Below are 17,447 nucleotides of genomic sequence, written 5' to 3' on the forward strand. Positions count from 1 at the left end.
CAAAGGATTGTATGAAGATAAAGTGGGAGGAAAGCCATATATGGATTTGAGCTCATTGGAAGAAAACTGGGACTGACAGTTAACATATAAATATATCACTACTGTTGAGCTAATTTCTTGGATTTCAAACCATCTGATTATGCATAACAGTGCGAGTAATGACATTGAGTGAGGCAACAGAAAAACACCTTTCCCCACAGTCATAATAACCATGGTTTTAGAGATGGTACTATGCTGGACTTTTCAGGACACGGTAAATATTCTGAAAAGGCATATTTGTTTGAAAATTTTGCATGCCAGTGGTTTATGGTGATAAATTCAGTATGATACTAGTGAGTGTAGCTGTGTTTGCCCAGCTGAATCAACATTTATACAAACTACAGAACTGAGAATATCGTGAAATTAAAATTCTCTAGGCATAATACTCATGCCTCTAACTGATTTGAACGAATTAATACAAATATCACTTATGGCAGATGGGGTCTTTTTCCTTTGTGTAGTTCTAAACTCATGCATAGAATGGCACGTCACAACATCGAGGAGACAGAGTGTTGGAACTATTGGGGGGGGGGAAGCATCCTACAGTAGAGAAAACCAGGTCTTATTTTTAAAGAAGGGATTTTAGACATGTTTAACAAACTGGAATAAAGGAAAATACAAAGCATTGGAAGGAACTACTGAAGAGCTAAACACAGGACTTATATAACAATCAAAGTTTGACAGCTATATCCAATTACCTTTGCATCCCACATTGTTGTTCCACCAAATGCAGACAACAAAAAGAGAATCATTATGGCTATCTGTACTTCAGTGACATCAACTCTAAAATGAAAGAGGAATAAGATTAGCCCAGATCAATAACTTATTATGATTAATGCACAGAGTCATTTATATCATATTAGATTCCAACATGTAGCTTAAGATACTTATAACAACCCAACATCGTTATTACAGTAGAGTCTCACTTATCCAAGCTAAACGGGCCGGCAAAAGCTTGGATAAGCGAATATCTTGGATAATAAGGAGGGATTAAGGAAAAGCCTATTAAACATCAAATTAGGTTATGATTTTACAAATTAAGCACCAAAACTTCATGTTATACAACAAATTTGACAGAAAAGGTAGTTCAATACGCAGTAATGTTATGTTGTAATTACTGTATTTACGAATTTAGCACCAAAATATCACGATGTATTGAAAACATTGACTAGAAAAATGGCTTGGATTATGTTAGTAATATATTATGTTAGTATTATATATATTATGTTAGTAATATAGTGTACTAGAACGTTAATGCAGCATTGATCAGATTGATTTTATGGTTTCATTTATGATGTGAAACCAAAGTCTAAGTAGTAGGGCATCTGCAGTCCATTAAATTTATAAATCGAACTACAATGCATCTCACCATAGTAAGTTAGCCTGTGAGCAGCTGACTGATGCACATCCCCAGGTGCTAAGTATTGATGACCTCAACTTTTTATTACAGTGCTTTGTCTTTTTTCAAAAACTGATTTTTATTTTGTTTTCAGAAAAGAGGAAAAAATAACTCAAACAATGAAAAAGGGATGAAAGATGGGGAATATAACAGGATATAGTTTGGAAGTTACTAATCTAACAAAACGTAACTTTAAGATATGTACATAGTTGGCAACCATCAAGAGTAGAAAAAATAAGGTTTGAACAAGTTAGTTGATAAAATAAGGAGAAAGAATACCCACTATGAAAATCTGGAAGAATAGAGAAGAAGGGACAACAGAAGATGATAAAAGAAGTCAACGCAGATCTCAAAGGATAATCTGTTACTCTTGTTAGAGAAAATATTATACTCAGAACTTTTTTTACTTCACTTTTTCCTATACTAAAGAATATGCGTAATGACACTTCTGCCCCGTCCCCTCTACGTCTTTGATGATACAGTAGACTCATGCATAGAACTATTTAACTAACATGGCTCCGTAACTTACATACTGCTTTGTCTTTAAACCTGACTTGGATAGTCTCTCAAATATAGGATACTTTAAAGTACAGAACAGTCCTTCGAGAGGCCTTCAAAAAGCTGACTATCCTCTATAAAATATGATACATGGCTGCTCTTTCAGCTTCATCTGGCAGAAAGTAACATCTGAGCAAAGGTGTTTCCTTACTTTCCGGTGATGACTACCTTCACTCTGTGAACTCTTTGGCTTTCTCTATTCTTCAGTATCTTGGCACCTCGACTGCCCTGGCCTCAATCCAATTATCAGTCCCACTGAACCAATAGAATTAACGTAAGAACTGACTTTCAGTTCAGTAATTGAATCACTGTTTCCAGCCTATGTAGGACTAGCTAATGCTATTAGATCTAGACCACTTATTTTAAATGTTAAGTTCTGTAGCGTACTACTTTATCATGAAACATATTTGGGGATAACTGTGTTGGCCATATGGCAAAATCCAAAATCCAAAAAGCACAGATACCTTCACTGAGCCAACTCCAAAGCACAAAATATTGTATGTAAGCTTTTGAAGTTCCACTGGCTCCTTTATCATGCAAAGATGTTTAAAAGGATTTATGTAGTCACAGATCTACATTCTATCTCAGATGTTTCAAATGGTATTGAGAGATTTCAAGGCAAGCAAAGGTCACATCCCTTCCTGGCCAAGTCAGAACTGGGGTAAAGGGCAATAAAAGACAGGTAATCAAATTCCAATTCAATTAACAACAGAAAAGTAATTTCCCTTGAGATCAGACTGTCCTTGCCCTGTGCAAAGCTATTTTATGCTTTAGTTAGCCCAACTAAGGTATTTCTGGTTTGTGGATTGTGTCTTTCATTATATTTTACTGTATGGCCAACACAACTACCCCTGAATATGTTTCCAGGATTTGAAGATAAACGACTTAGCCACAAGAGGAGAATGATAAAACAAGAGGGAGCTAAATGACTTAACCTTTTACCTTTTCCTACCTCCAGCAAAGGTACCTTTTACAGGACTATCATTGGCAAGTTTTACCTCTACAGCACCTAAAGCTTTTTTCCAGATGAAACAACAGAGATTCCTTGAGAAAATCAATGCTAAAAATGAGCAGTTAGGTTCTGCACAGGAGAGGGACAGCTAGATCTCAAACTGATTTTTTTTTTACCCTTTGTCTCTAATACTCAATTGACCAAGAAGAGGAATGACCTCTGCCTGCCTTGAAATAACTCAGTACCATCTTAACTGATAACAGAACAACATTTGAGGCAGAATAGAGCCCTGGAAATCGAACGTCATCATCCTTTCTCTCTTGTATTATTTTTAACATTTTTGACTGATGAAGAATCCAGTGAAGCCTCCAAAGCATAATGTATTTCATACTTTGGAGTTGATCGGTAAAGTTATCACCATTGTGTAGATTTGGAGTCTGTTTTATTATACTTTGTCAAGAACCCTCTTGCCACAATATAGTAATGGAATCCAAAATTTCACCAAAAACATTTTCTCCTCATAAAACCTCATTGAATCTAGTGATCTAGCTAAAAGATCAGAGAAAATACATTTCAAACAGCAGCCAGTGAACTAATTAAACAAGAATGTACTTACTTGCCAAATTTCAGCATGCCTGATACATAGGTTTGCCAATGAGCACAATAAAACAGGAACATCCCAACAAAGGAACAGAAAAACAGCCAGTCTGGATTTGTTCCAAGGCGAACTGCTATGCAGGCTCCGATACCAACAAAAACTGAAAAACCCAACCAGTTAACATTTACACTTGTCCTGACAATGACAGTACAGAACAATGCTAGAAATACAAATTATCAAACAGCTTCACTGTCTTAGAAATTTTTATTGACAACTGACAAAGTTCTAATCTATACTGAAACCTCAGTTAAAGCATATGATTTTTTAAAAAAGTGGTTTTTATCAGTCCTTTCAGATTTTGAAAGATGGTATTTTCATGTTAAATTTGCTAATGAGAAAGCCAGTAATTTGATCTTAATACTTCAATTTCATGTAATAATGTTTTAATGGAATTTAGATTTAGTATTATGCATTCTGCTGTTATTTTTTAAAACATGGTGGTTACCTGAAATTCATTTGATTTCATAACAGCAGATGAATAATTACATTAGATTACAATTGCAACATGGGATAGTATCAATCATTTCACTATGTAATTACATTTTCCGTTATGGCAGTACTTCACTAAAAATCAGAGAAGGAATCATATATGGCTTTTTATATTGTTACATTATGCCGTCTTGTGACTGTTGAGGCAACAAGGTAGGTGGTCATTTTTTTTTAAAAAAAAGTTATTTTTAAATGACACTCTGTTGTAATTTTTTTAAAGACCATTTTTCTTCCACCACATTTTACAAATGGATATTTTAAGAAAGGAGGATATGATAATCTATCATGAGTAACTTTACACATACTTATCTATAAAGTAGAAGCAGAATGAAAGCCTGTAAGTAAACTGGGAAAGTATGTATCAGATGCATCTGATGAAGCACACTTAAGAGTGCATCTACACTGTAAAACTAATACAGTTTGACACCATTTTAGCTGCCATAGCTTAATTCTATGAAATAATTGGAGTTGAAGTTTTACAAGGTTTTTCACTTTCTCTGTCAAAGACTGCTGGTGTCTCATCAAACTACAACTTCTAGGATGCCATAGCACTGAGGAACTGCAGCTAAAGTAGTGTCAAACTGCATTAATTCTTCAGTATAGATGAACCCTAGGTCGATGAGTTGTATTGGCCAGGGCTGACAATCCAGCGGAGATAGTATATGCCTAACCCATTGTCCTCTTTGAAGGTATAATTCTGGTATACAGAAATACTATGTCCAAGGTATAATCTGTGATAGATCATCTGCTCCCCAAATTTCAGCAAAAAAACGTAATGAAGAAAATTACCTGTGGAAATCGAGTCACAGCCATGATCAAAGAGTTCCCCCAAAGGAGAGCTGCTGTTTGTTCTTCTGGCTTGCTTCCCATCAATAGCATCCAATGACTGGTAAATAAAGAGTCCCAATGCACATGAAAGGAACAACCAAGAAGGAGCCTGAAACAAATGTACAAAAATATAATCCATTATAGTATGATGAGCCGACTCTGGTCGCATATGGATTAATATTATGCCACAGTTGCCTAAGAAGTCTGCTGTCCTGAACTGTCCCTTTGTATTTGGTGACCACAGAAGCAAATACAATTTTCCCCACATGCATATATTTTTGCAAAAAGCCCATACACTACAAACACATCCTTTATCTGAGATGTTTCTCAAAGATGCCTTTCATTTTCTAGCATTACATATACAAGTTGAAAAATGGGTATACAAGTGACCTGGAAATTAAGTCTTCATCCTAGCATTAAAAGCATAATGTAATCTCCATGCAATATTGCAAAGAAATATTAAAATCAGGGTTGTTGTATGTCTTTCGGGCTGTGTGGCCATGTTCCAGAAGTATGCTCTCCTGAAGTTTCGCCTACCAAAATTATACCTTGATGGTAAATTTATAAAAATCTAATCAAAGGTTCCCAGCAGTTGCAAGTCATCACTTGCAAATCTTAAGACATTCTTAGGAAGCAGTTAAAACCAACATACTATAATCAAGTATGACTGAGCCAAAAACCAAAGAATTTCATGAACTTGGAAGAAAAAAACCTGGCTACCAAGAAAATGTTATTCTGCATTGTGGAAGTCAACTACAGTCAATTGTGGAAGTCAATTGTTGCTTGAATTCCACCCACCGTCATCCTTTTCTTTCTGCATAGCTCTCCATCAGGCATTATTTACCCCTCAGCCACTGGTCATACTAGCTGAGATCAAAAGATGTAAACTCTGGGCATTTTAGTTTCCATAAGCAACTTTTCCATATCTCCTTCTAAACTAAAGTTTCACTAGCTACAGTCCACTACTATAATCCCTTGATTACCTTCCACCCTCTTCCCTTTGTAATGCATTATTATTCCCAAATAACTGAGACTATTAGCCACCTTGGATCCCACCCCAGGAGACAGGTGGGAATAATATAATATGATCAGCTCCCTCCTTCCTGACCTTCTGCAAAAAATTAAAGACACAGCTCTTTGACCAAGACTTCGAAAATCTAGTGCAATAATTAGATATAAAAGATGTGTAATTGACCTATGGAATGGCCCCGGACTACGCCTACGGATCACGTGATTTTAACTTGTATGGATTCAATTGCTTTCATTGTTTTAATGGTGTGGTTTATTTTTTATTGTACTGTACTAGGCTTTTAAAGGCATTGCCTATGTTATGAAGCCGTCTTGAGTCCCCCCTCCGGGGTTGATAAAAGAGCAGTGAATAAATAAATAAATAGGAATTTGACACCTCTAATTGCATCCAAGCAAATCATGACCTGCATTTCATCCAGAAGCTGCTCCATGTCAAGTCAGACCATTGGTCTACCTAGCCAAGTGCCACCAGACTGACAGTTTCAGACAGGTTTGATGCCAGGTATTTGAACCCAGGGCTCTTCCTATGCAAAGTAAGTGTTCTTCTACTGAGTTATGGTCCCATGTATTTATTGTCTAATTACTAACAGAACATGAACAACTGATCAGCAAGCATTCAATCTATTCCCATTCCATATCAAGAACAATATTAATGGAAGTGGCAGAAGAAATAGGGCAGGTGAGGACAAAAAACAGTAAGATTTTCCTCTCTTGTTCAGGATCACTGACTACTGTGTTAGGTAAAGCAGGATCACCATTACAACTTCTGCCCAGCTTCTATTAGCTTAAGCTTCTTAAGCTCTGAGCAGGTCACTCCACAATTAAGCACCACTTGCAAACAGGCTGCTGCACAGACACACCCATATGTCACCACCAAGAAGCACTTTGTTAGATATGGGAGGTAACTGCCAGCTGGCAGGTAGGAGAACTCAAGGGAACATTGTTGGAAAGTTCTCAGGCACTAATACTGTTACAAGAATTCCTACTGCTGAGCATCAGTATGCATAAAGCAAACATATGTGCAAGTAATCAAGCTTCCTAATTTACAGCTGAATCCAGGCAAGACTACTATACATACCCTAATTTTTACTTCACCAAAATTAGGGTGTGCATGAGATTTGCATAATACAGTAATATCAGGGTTGAGCCAAAGCAATAGGTGAAGCTGTGTCAGGAGCACCTGGAGCTCCTATTTAAGGGATGCCAATTCTAATTTAATTGCCATGTCTCAATGCTATGCAATCCAGGGATGTGTAGTTTTGTGAGGCATTGGCATTCTTTGGCAAAGAAGGTTCATGACACTGTAAACCTTTAGTCCCCATGATCCCATAGTACTGAACCAAGGCAATTAAAGTGAATACATTCTACAGAATAGATACACCCCAAGGTGTATCTATACCAGGGGTCCCCAAACTAAGGCCCGGGGGCCGGATGCGGCCCTCCAAGGTCATTTGCCTGGCCCCCACCCTCAGTTTTAGACTTAGGCTTGCCCAAAATCTGAAATGACTTGAAGGCATACAACAACAACAATCCTAATTGACTATCTCATTGGCCAGAAGAAGGCTCACACTTCCCATTGAAATCCTGATAGGTTTATGTTGGTTAAAATAGTTTTTGTTTTTAAAGATTGTATTGTTCTTTCGTTGTTGTTGTTCTTTTTTTTTTTTTGCACTACAAATAAGACATATGCAGTGTGCAAAGGAATTTTTTTTGTATTTTTTAAAAATGATAATTCGGCCCCTCAACAGTTTGCACTTTTTACCACTGCAAATTACATTAGGCAGCAAATACCTTTTTTGGTTTCAAGGTTTTGAAAATTGAGGCAAACATTAGATTTGATGGCGCACATTAGACTTGAGTAAACAATACCTGCATGTCGACTGCATGTATAAAATGAGTGCAGGTTTTGGGGCAAACATTATTAAGTTTTTAATGACTCATTGATATGCCAATGGTTATTCAACAGATGAGAAAAAGAGCTGGCATAGTCTCAGAAGGTCAGATGCTCATGGCTGCCACTGCCCAGGCATTCAAAAAGTTCAGAAGTGGCACTGCGGTAGAAAGAGTAGAGAGGGTCAATGCATCCTTTATGTTCTCTCATTAATGGACTAATCTTTAAGCTTTTGCCACACTACTACTACTAATAATAATAATAATAATAATATCTATATACAGTGTTTCCTCACTTATTGCGGGGGTTACATTCCAAGACCACCCACAAAAAGTGGAAATCCACGAAGTAGGGACACTATATTTGTGTTGTTTAAAATATTACTGATGCTGTTCGACTGTGTTATTTACAATTCCATGAAGCTGCTTCAGCCTCCTTTTCTCTCCCTTCAGCTTCTCCTTCCTTCCTTCCTTAGGCTTCTCCTTAGGAAGGAAGGAGAAAGGGAGAGGAAGGAAGGAAAAATCATAATTTTTTATGGTTTATTATATTCTTTGTGTTTACTGAAAAACCGCAAAACAGCAAATCCGCAAAAAGTGAACCGCGAAGTAGTGAGGGAACACTGTACTTGAATATACGACGAGTTTTTCAGCTCTTTAGGCCGGGACCTTGAAATTTTTCCTCTTTTTCCCACTTCCTTCCCACCAGGGGGTGATCTCGTTAGAGGGGACTGATGTCAGGATCACCGTATCAGCCTGGAACTGGGTGCTATGGTTCCCAGGCTGATCCTCACAGTAGGGATTTAAAGGTCAGTATCAACACCTTATACTTTGCCCGGAAACTAATTGGAAGCCAGTGGAATGACTTTAGCATAGGTGTAATATGCTCACTCCTAGAATTTCCTGTAACCAATATGGCTGCCATATTTTGAACCAACTGGGGTTGCCGAACTTGGTGCAAAGGTAGCCCTATGTAAAGCACATTGCAGAAGTCTAACCTTGAGGTTACCACCACATGCACTACCATCTTAAGGTCCTCCAAATCTAGGAAAAGGTGCAGCTGGCATATAAGCTGAAGATGATAGTAAGCACTCCTGACCACCACATCTACTTGGGCTGACATTTGGGGAAAGGGATCCAGGAGCACTCCCAAGTTGTGAATGCAGTCTTCCAGGGGGAGTGAAAGAGCACTGGGGACAGAATGGCACCTTGTGAGACACCACATAACATCTCCTTTTTTGAGGAGCAGCTATCTCCAAACACTACCATGTGGAACCTGCCTGAGAGGTATTACTGGAACCACTGCAACACAGTGCCTCCAATTCCCAGTCTTTCCAGAAGGATACCATGGTCAATGGTATCAAAGGCTGCTGAGAGGTCTAAAAGCACCAATAGGGACACACTCAGTGTTGAGATTAATATCATCCCCTAAGGCGACTATAGCAGTCTCAACTCCTTATCCTGCTCTAAAGCTGGTTTGAAATTGGTCAAGGAAGTGTGTGCCATCCAAGACTGCCTGGAGTTGGAAGGCAACTGCCTTCTCAATCACCTTGCCCAAAAAAGGGAGGTTAGACACTGGTCTGTAATTATTAATGTCCTGGAGATTCAGAGAGAGATTATTCAGCAGCTGTCTAACTACTGCTTCTTTTAAACAGGATAGATAATTCCCCTCCCTGAGACATGCATTAATAATTTGTTGTATTTGAGATCAAATTGTATCTCCTCCTTGGTCAACCAGCCAAGATGGACAGGGATCAAGAAAACAGCTAGTCCTTATCCACATCCATAGTATTCATCAACTGAAACTGATCCAGTATAATCCCACTCATAGAGATGCTGGACACCTTGTTGCTGGTCTTTGCACCAATGATACTATCTAAGTTGGCTCTTATGCAAGAGATTTTATCTCTTAGTTGTTATAGCATCATACTGAGCTACTGAAAGTTCTAACAATGGGTTTGGAGGGGAGGGGGGGTTCATTTCTGATGAAGTTTAAGGTATAAGTTTAAGCTGCCCTGAGACCCCTTGGGGAGAGAGGGCAGATTAAAAATATCATTATTATTATACCCCCATTAACCCAAATTATTTTTGGCTAAAATTTCTAGACCTGAGTATAAAGGGTAGGTATTGTTAGTAAGGAAGCCAACTCTCCATGGCCCAGGGACATTTAGGCTAGACTTGTGTAATGCACTTTCCCAACTGCCACTGCCAAGGTGACCAGAGGTAGTTCCTCCACTGTCCTTAAATCAATCTCTGACCTACTGAGACCACTTTTTCCCTCCTCCTCACTATCCTTTTTTCCTGTTGTTTCATGTAATTTAGATTTTAAGCCTGTGGAGGAGGACTTTTTTCGGTTCTCATATTTCTCCTGAGGGGTGAAAGGGAGAAGAAAGATGAAAATGTACCCAACTGTAATAAGTAAATAGGCCTTTAAATATGGAGTTACAAAATGCAGCTGTGTAAGCAGTACCGGGGGCTAAACAATCTGAATGTAGGTCACTTATATTGTACCAGATGCACTGCATCTTTGTGGGCTTCAGGTCCTTGAAATCCTTCAGTGATTGGGAAGCAGGTAAATGAAAAGCCTGCTGTTACCTATAGTAGTTGGCATACATCCAGAGATTTACCCAGCTTGTGTTCACAGAGTTATCAGAGTGATGGGCACAACAGACAGAACAGTTTTAGCTGTGGTCTAGGCCTGTGAAACCTTTTTCCAATTGGAGCATCTAACAGGTCGCAATTGTAGATGTTACAAGATGAACTATTGTATTTGTTTAAACCTGCTTCCTTTTGAATAAATGATTAATTCTGTTGCTGCTAATATGACACTACTGCATCATTTATTGATTTGCAGTATTTTCTCTTGGTTTGTAATCAAGTGTATTTCTATGATTGTTTTAATGTTTTAGAATGTTCGTTGATTTTACATTGAGAATCTGATAACCTGTTTTGGGAACTGAATTGGGAGGATATGATCCTTAAAAATAACCTTTAACTATTTTAAGAAAACAGAGTGGGTTCCAGGAACTCACATACTGCATTCATGCAAACTTTGAAATAAGCAGAGTGTGGCATTTTTGGAACAGCAGAAAATGACCACCTTTCTAAAAATTTGAAAGATGTCAAAAAGAAGAATGGCGCTAGAAGTGGAATGAACAAAGCAAGCCCATGAAAGGAGAGCAGTTGAAGTCACTGGGGCCTCTTCTACACTGCCATATAATCCAGTTTCCTATTCCAGATTATCTTCTTTGAACTGGAATATACGGCAGTGCAGGCTCATACAATCCAGTTCAAAGCAGATAATCTGGGATCTGATTATATGGCAGTGTAGATCCAGCCTGGGAGAAAGGGGGCTGAGAAGGCATTGCTTCACAGAACAAGTTTACAAATTGCAGAAACAGCAGAGGAAAAGTTATTGAAAAAAGACACATGTAACTGAAGGGTTGGTCAATCCAACCTAGGAATGTAAAATCATAATTCAAATATATGTGGCAGCAAATGATCACTTCCCCATAATGACTTACAGTATTTGCTTACAACAGCAGATAGGGCAACTGAAACTGACTAACCACATCCCAATACAAAACGAACCCACAGGAAGAATTCCTTAGTCATAACATTCAAATCTTAAATCACAGTCCAATCAATATGTGGGTGTTTTAATTAAGCACATGCTTAAAATTCTTCCATGTAGATAAAATAAAAATCGTGCATATCTTTGCATTATTGGAAGTAAATCTTACTTTCAAACTAAAGACAACTACATACATTTCAAGTCCCATTTCAACTCACTATAGCTGACTTCCAGTTTCTAAATATGCCTGTAATGGATGGACAGTGAAAAAATCTGACAGGAAGAAAGTCAATGCATTTGAAATGTGGTGCTGGAAAAAAGCAGTAACCAACCAAAAAGTGGGTCTTAGAGCAAATTGAGCCTAGAGGCAAAGATGACTAAACTTTTGCATTTTGGATATATTATGGGATGATACAACTCATTGAAAAAGATTATAATGCTTAGAAAGGCAGAAAAAGATCACACTACAGGTGAATTGATTCAGTCAAGAATGTATGGCTCTGAGTTTGTAAGACAGTTGATGGTGATGACACTGAGATCTCCCATTCATAGGGTCACCCTGCCAGTTCCAACAGCAAAACACCATCATTTTGAGTAATATCAATAGGCTATGCTGATGTGTATGTCTTTGTGGTATTGCACAACTAAAGCTTCATGGCACTGCCATCTTTTAAACATTATGAGAGGAAGAATAAAGGATTCTTATTCTAAAGGGTCCAGTTCAATAGCAAAATTATAAAGTTACAACTAAAAGAGATTTCTCTCATTAATTGGCCATTATAGATAATTCAAAACTTCACTTTCTCCTGAAACAGTATATTAATTTAAAATGTAATTGTACAGCCTGCAGTGCACTCTTCTGGACCCCACAGATTCAGTGATTATTTCCATAACTCGTTTTTTTTAAAAAATAGGATAGTTGAAATTTGAAGATTTATGTTTTAATTGGGAAAAGGAGAAGAAAGGGAGAAAATAGTCTACAGATAGCTATTATAGTGGATTTTTAAGATAGGAAACAATGCCTCAACATGGTAAGAGAACAAAGAAAGGAGAACAAAGAGTTCCAAAACCTGGCACTTACATCACAGCAGCTGACTACCAATGCAGTCCTATGAGACATGGATCAACTGAAATACCAGTAAAAACTGTCCACTCACACTCATTGCTCTAACCCAGTGGTTCCCAACCATTTTTTGACCAGGGCCCACTTGAACAGGGCCCACTCTTTAACATTAGTATCAAAAGGGTTACGAATAAGTTTATGGTCAACTTTAGATTTGGTTTGGTTATCTGATACAGAACATATGCCATCCAGCAGTTGCCATCTGCTTGCCCACAGAAAACCATATTTAATAATCTAGAGCTAATGTGGTCTATCCAATGCAATAGCCAACTCTGTGGAAAGGAGTGGAAATAAAGAGGAAGGAGGTTAATGGACCGGATTTTCATTCTTGTGGACCATTGCTGGGCCGCGGCCCACAGATTGAGAACCACTGCTCTCTACAAGGAATGCTAGAAAGCTTTACACAGAGGAAGGGAACTTAGGCAAAGTATCCAACAGGAATCTCAGAATTATTATTTTTAATTATCTTTATTGATTTTTAATGTTGAGGTGGAGCACAAGACAGGCAGACAGGTAGGTAATTCTGGATATCAGCAGGTGTTTTTACAAAACAATCAAGGAGGGGGATGACAAGAAGAGCAACTGGAATTCAGTATTGCAGTTACAGGCTCATAACCTGCAGTGATGGATCTGTGGCTGCTTCATATTGAGTATGCACTCACAACCAAGGCAGTATTGTTGTAATTGTAAAGGCTTTTCCTCACAATCTATTTTGACAGACAGCAATTGCCCCCAGTGATGGAGTCTGTTCAGTTGGCAATTAAGGTGCAGCAGGATGATGTTGGCTGCTTTGAGACCCATTTTTGAGAAGAGCGCAAGATGATGAGGATGTTTCCAGCCCACTCCTGCCAGCAGTGAGGTTGTCACAATTCCTTATTGCAGCCTAGCTCACTGGCATCTGGGTGGATGAGTGGATTTGGAAACATCATCTACCAGTGCCCCAACTGCCAGCTGGACAGACCAATGTTACTCAGAGTACATCTACATTGTAGAATAATTGCAGTTTAATACTTTAACTTCCATGGCTCAATGATATGGAGTCCTGGGAGTTGTAGTTTGGTGAAAAAGCAGCAGCAGCACCATTTAGCAGAGAAGGCCCAAAACCTTGTAAAACTAATTCCCATTATTCAAAAGCACTGCGCCATGGTTGTTAAAGTGGTGTCAGACTTCATTAATCCCACAGTGTAGATGTATCTCCAGTGCAGCCGTTGACTGTTAATGTGAGTTTGGAGGGTTAGGCCAGCACACATCATATTGTTACATATTTGTAACTAAGTAAGCAAATGAGGATACTGGCAAATAAGGAGGAGGAGAAAGAGGAAAATAGTTGTTAAAAGCAGTTAAGCACTGTGAAGACAATAATAGACCATCAAATAATCAATTTCACAATATTAAACAAAGGAGGGAAAATACACAAGACCTTACTGAATGCAACTATGCTTCTAAGCCAGGGGTCAAACTTTTTAAGTGGAGGGCCAGTTCATGGTCCCTCAGATTGTTGAGGGGCCGAACTATCATTTGAAAAAAAAAACTGAACAAATTCCTATGCACACTACACATGTCTTATTTGTAGTGTAAACGCCGCCCCCCCCCCCCAACAACATTTATTTATTTATTTGCTACATTTAAATCCCACCCTCTCTCACCCCGAAGGGGACTCAGAGCAGCTTACAAGTTGTATGTACATACAATATTATATTATTAGCATAGTACACTATTAGCATTATATATTAATATATTGTACTATACCACTATACCATAATATTATTAGTAATATTACATTATACATTATTATTATTATTATTATTAGCCGCCCTGAGTCCCCTATTGGGTGAGAAGGGTGGGGGTAGAAATACTGTAATAAATAAATAAGTTATTATCAATATTATATGTATACACAATATATTATATTATTACCATAACACAATACAGTAGAGTCTCACTTATCCAACACTCGCTTATCCAACGTTCTGGATTATCCAACACATTTTTGTAGTCAATGTTTTCAATACATCGTGATATTTTGGTGCTAAATTCGTAAATACAGTAATTACTACATAGCATTACTGTGTATTGAACTACTTTTTCTATCAAATTTGTTGTATAACATGATGTTTTGGTGCTTAATTTGTAAAATCATAACCTAATTTGATGTTTAATGGGCTTTTCCTTAATCTCTCCTTATTATCCAACATATTTGCTGATCCAACATTCTGCTGGCCCATTTACATTGGATAAGTGAGAGACTACTGTATTAGTAAATGAAAGAACAATACAATATTTAAAAATAAAAACAGTTTTGACCAACATACTGTAAATCTTTCAGGATTTCAATGGGAAGTGTGGGCCTTCTTCTGGCCAATGAGATAATCAAGTTAAGTAGGATTATTGTTGTTGTTGTGCCTTCAAGTCATTTCAGACTTTGGGCGAACCTAAGTCTAAAACTGAGGGTGGGGGCCAGGTAAATGGCCTTGGAGGGCCGCATCCGGCCACCGGGCCTTAGTTTGGGGACCCCTGTTCTAAGCTATCCAACTGTTGTCATTCACTTGCTTTTTTTTGTTTTGGTAGGCAACTGTACCAAATTTGTACTGTATTATTGCACTGGCATAGTTTCCTGGAAATTTGCAACAGACCAGAGGGTGATGACTTGCAAAAACTCTTCTCCAGTTATTTTAAGATCAGAAGTTGTGATGTGAAAAACAACAGACAAAATCCTCTCAAAAGGAAATGCAACATATGTCTATCTGCCAAATTTGAAGTGTAGAATCTCCCGAGGCTAGACCTGGAATTAGAGTAAGGAATTTGATGATGACACTAAATTACTTAATTTAATGTGGTATGAATAAAAATGGATTGTGAGGAGCTCAAAAGGGATATCTTTGAAGTCCAAAACACCTGGAGAACCAAAGCTTGGGAATCACTTGCTCGACAGGATGGGGAGAAGAAATTTGCTTTGACCATCTGGAGACAAGGTCTGGACCGTCACCCTAAAGCAGTGGTTCCCAACCTTTGGGCCTCCAAATGTTTTGGACTTCAGCTCCCACAATTCCTATCAGCTGATAATATGGCTGGGATTTCTGTGAGTTGAAGTCCAAAACATTGGAGGCCAAAAGGTTGGGAACCACTGCCTTAAAGAAACTGATAGCAGTTCGAAAGAGAAAGCAGCTGCATATAGTCCTCTAATTTTCACTCCTACTTCCTGTTTGACAGACTTTGCCACTTGGGCGTAATTTCTCAGGATACTTTTTTTTAAAGCCTGCCAAACCTCTTGGACTTGAAGTGGAACAAAACACCAAGCGACTACACAGAGGAGTTATCTGTTTCTCTCTCAGGGTGTATCTATGTTGTATTATTAACTGCCATGGCTCACCGTGATGGAATCATGTCAGTTGTAGTTTTACAGAGCATTCTCCACACAGGAGTGCTGGTATCTCATCAAACTACAACTCCTAAGACTCCATAGTACTGAGCCACGGCAGTCAAAAGTGATGTCAAATAGCATTAATTTGACAGTGTAGATGCAACAAAGACCTGGTCCCTGGCCCTTAAGAAACTGAAAGGAGTTTGAAGGGGGAATCAGTTGTATACAGTCTTCTCACTTCTCAAACTTTGCCACTTGGTGTAGTCTCTTGGCATTCTTTTTAAAATGCCTGCCAAATCTGTTGGATTCAGAGTGGAACAAACACCTGTGTCTACATCTCAGAACGGGTTGCCTCCCTTTCTCTCTCAGTCAACAAGGGTTCCTATCCAAACACAGACTTCCTGGGAGAGTCATAGGCAACCTTTTTCCAGACAGAAAACCCCAGCTGCTTATTGAGGGACACACAGGCACCTCTTTCCTCAGAGTAGATCCAGATGTTTGTGGCATAATGAACAGGCAGCCTTGAAGGGAGGAGCTGCTGTATAGTAAGGACTACACTATAGAATTTAAGCAGATTGCTACCATTCAACTGTCATAGCCCAAGACTATGTAATCCTAGGAATTGCCGTTTGGGGAGGCACCAGCCCTCTTTTGCAGAGAAATCTAAAGATTTTGTAAAACTACAACTCCCAGGATCCCATAGCATTGAGCCAGGGCAGTGAAAGTACAGGCATCCAATTTACAAATAACTCCTAGTTAAGAACAGGGATGAGACAACAGGATGGGAGATAAATCTACCCCTGGGAAGGGAAATTAATTCCTGGAAGACTTATCATGGGGAAAATGTGTCTACACTGAAGTTCTATCACCAATCCTTGTTGAGAGACAGAAAGTGAGGTGAAATCTCACAGGAGAACACCAGGCACTAAGCAATCAAGGGCCAGCTAACACCTCCCAAACAGAGGTTGCCTCCAGACAACAAAGGCCAAGCTACCTCTATGCAGACACCTCAATGATTGACTTTGCAAACTTCATGGCTACTCAAATGCTGATTCAAGCTTACTAATTACGACATTCACACTTTCTTTAAACAAACAAGGGTTCTTTCTCCCACCTTGGACATTTCGCAGCTATATATACATTCCACTTGCCTCACTGCCAACAGAACCTCTGAAGATGCCAGCCACAGATACAAGCAAAATGTTAGGAGAAAATACTATTGGAACATGGCCATACAGCCTGAAAAACTCACAGCAACCCAGTGATTCTGGTCATGAGAGCCTTTGACAATACATTGAGGTGAAATTTTCTGAACAGGGGCACAGACAGCAAATCTATATATCTGGAGTTACACTTAAAAATGTACCTCTTCCAACTTACATACAAATTCAACTTCAAATCAAAGCTACAGAACCTATCTTGTTTGCAACTTGGGGACTGCCTGTATTAATTCTACTGTGTAAATACACCCTTAGACAACAACCGGTTTGGCAGGCTTACACATTACACCAAATGGCAAAGTCTTGTTTTACAAAACTCTTCAAGTGTGT

At 38.6% G+C, this 17,447-nt stretch overlaps 1 protein-coding gene across 2 annotated transcripts in view; it reads right to left on the reverse strand.

The window, feature by feature from the left end:
* Positions 1-17,447, reverse strand: part of chpt1 (choline phosphotransferase 1) — a 30,096-nt gene that overhangs the window by 7,921 nt on the left and 4,728 nt on the right. Inside the window, exons 1-4 of one of the 2 annotated variants that reach the window (XM_062983058.1) lie at positions 5,722-5,742; positions 4,885-5,032; positions 3,565-3,706; positions 738-822 (exon numbers count right to left, since the gene is read on the reverse strand). In XM_062983058.1, the coding sequence (XP_062839128.1) occupies positions 738-822; positions 3,565-3,706; positions 4,885-5,032; positions 5,722-5,727 (381 nt within the window). In that variant the 5' untranslated portion in view covers positions 5,728-5,742. Of the gene's footprint in view, positions 1-737; positions 823-3,564; positions 3,707-4,884; positions 5,033-5,721; positions 5,743-17,447 lie in introns of those variants that run through there. The other variant, XM_003220878.4, reaches the window with a different exon arrangement.

The sequence above is a fragment of the Anolis carolinensis genome, chromosome 5, assembly GCF_035594765.1.
Source record: "Anolis carolinensis isolate JA03-04 chromosome 5, rAnoCar3.1.pri, whole genome shotgun sequence".
NCBI lineage: Eukaryota > Metazoa > Chordata > Lepidosauria > Squamata > Dactyloidae > Anolis > Anolis carolinensis.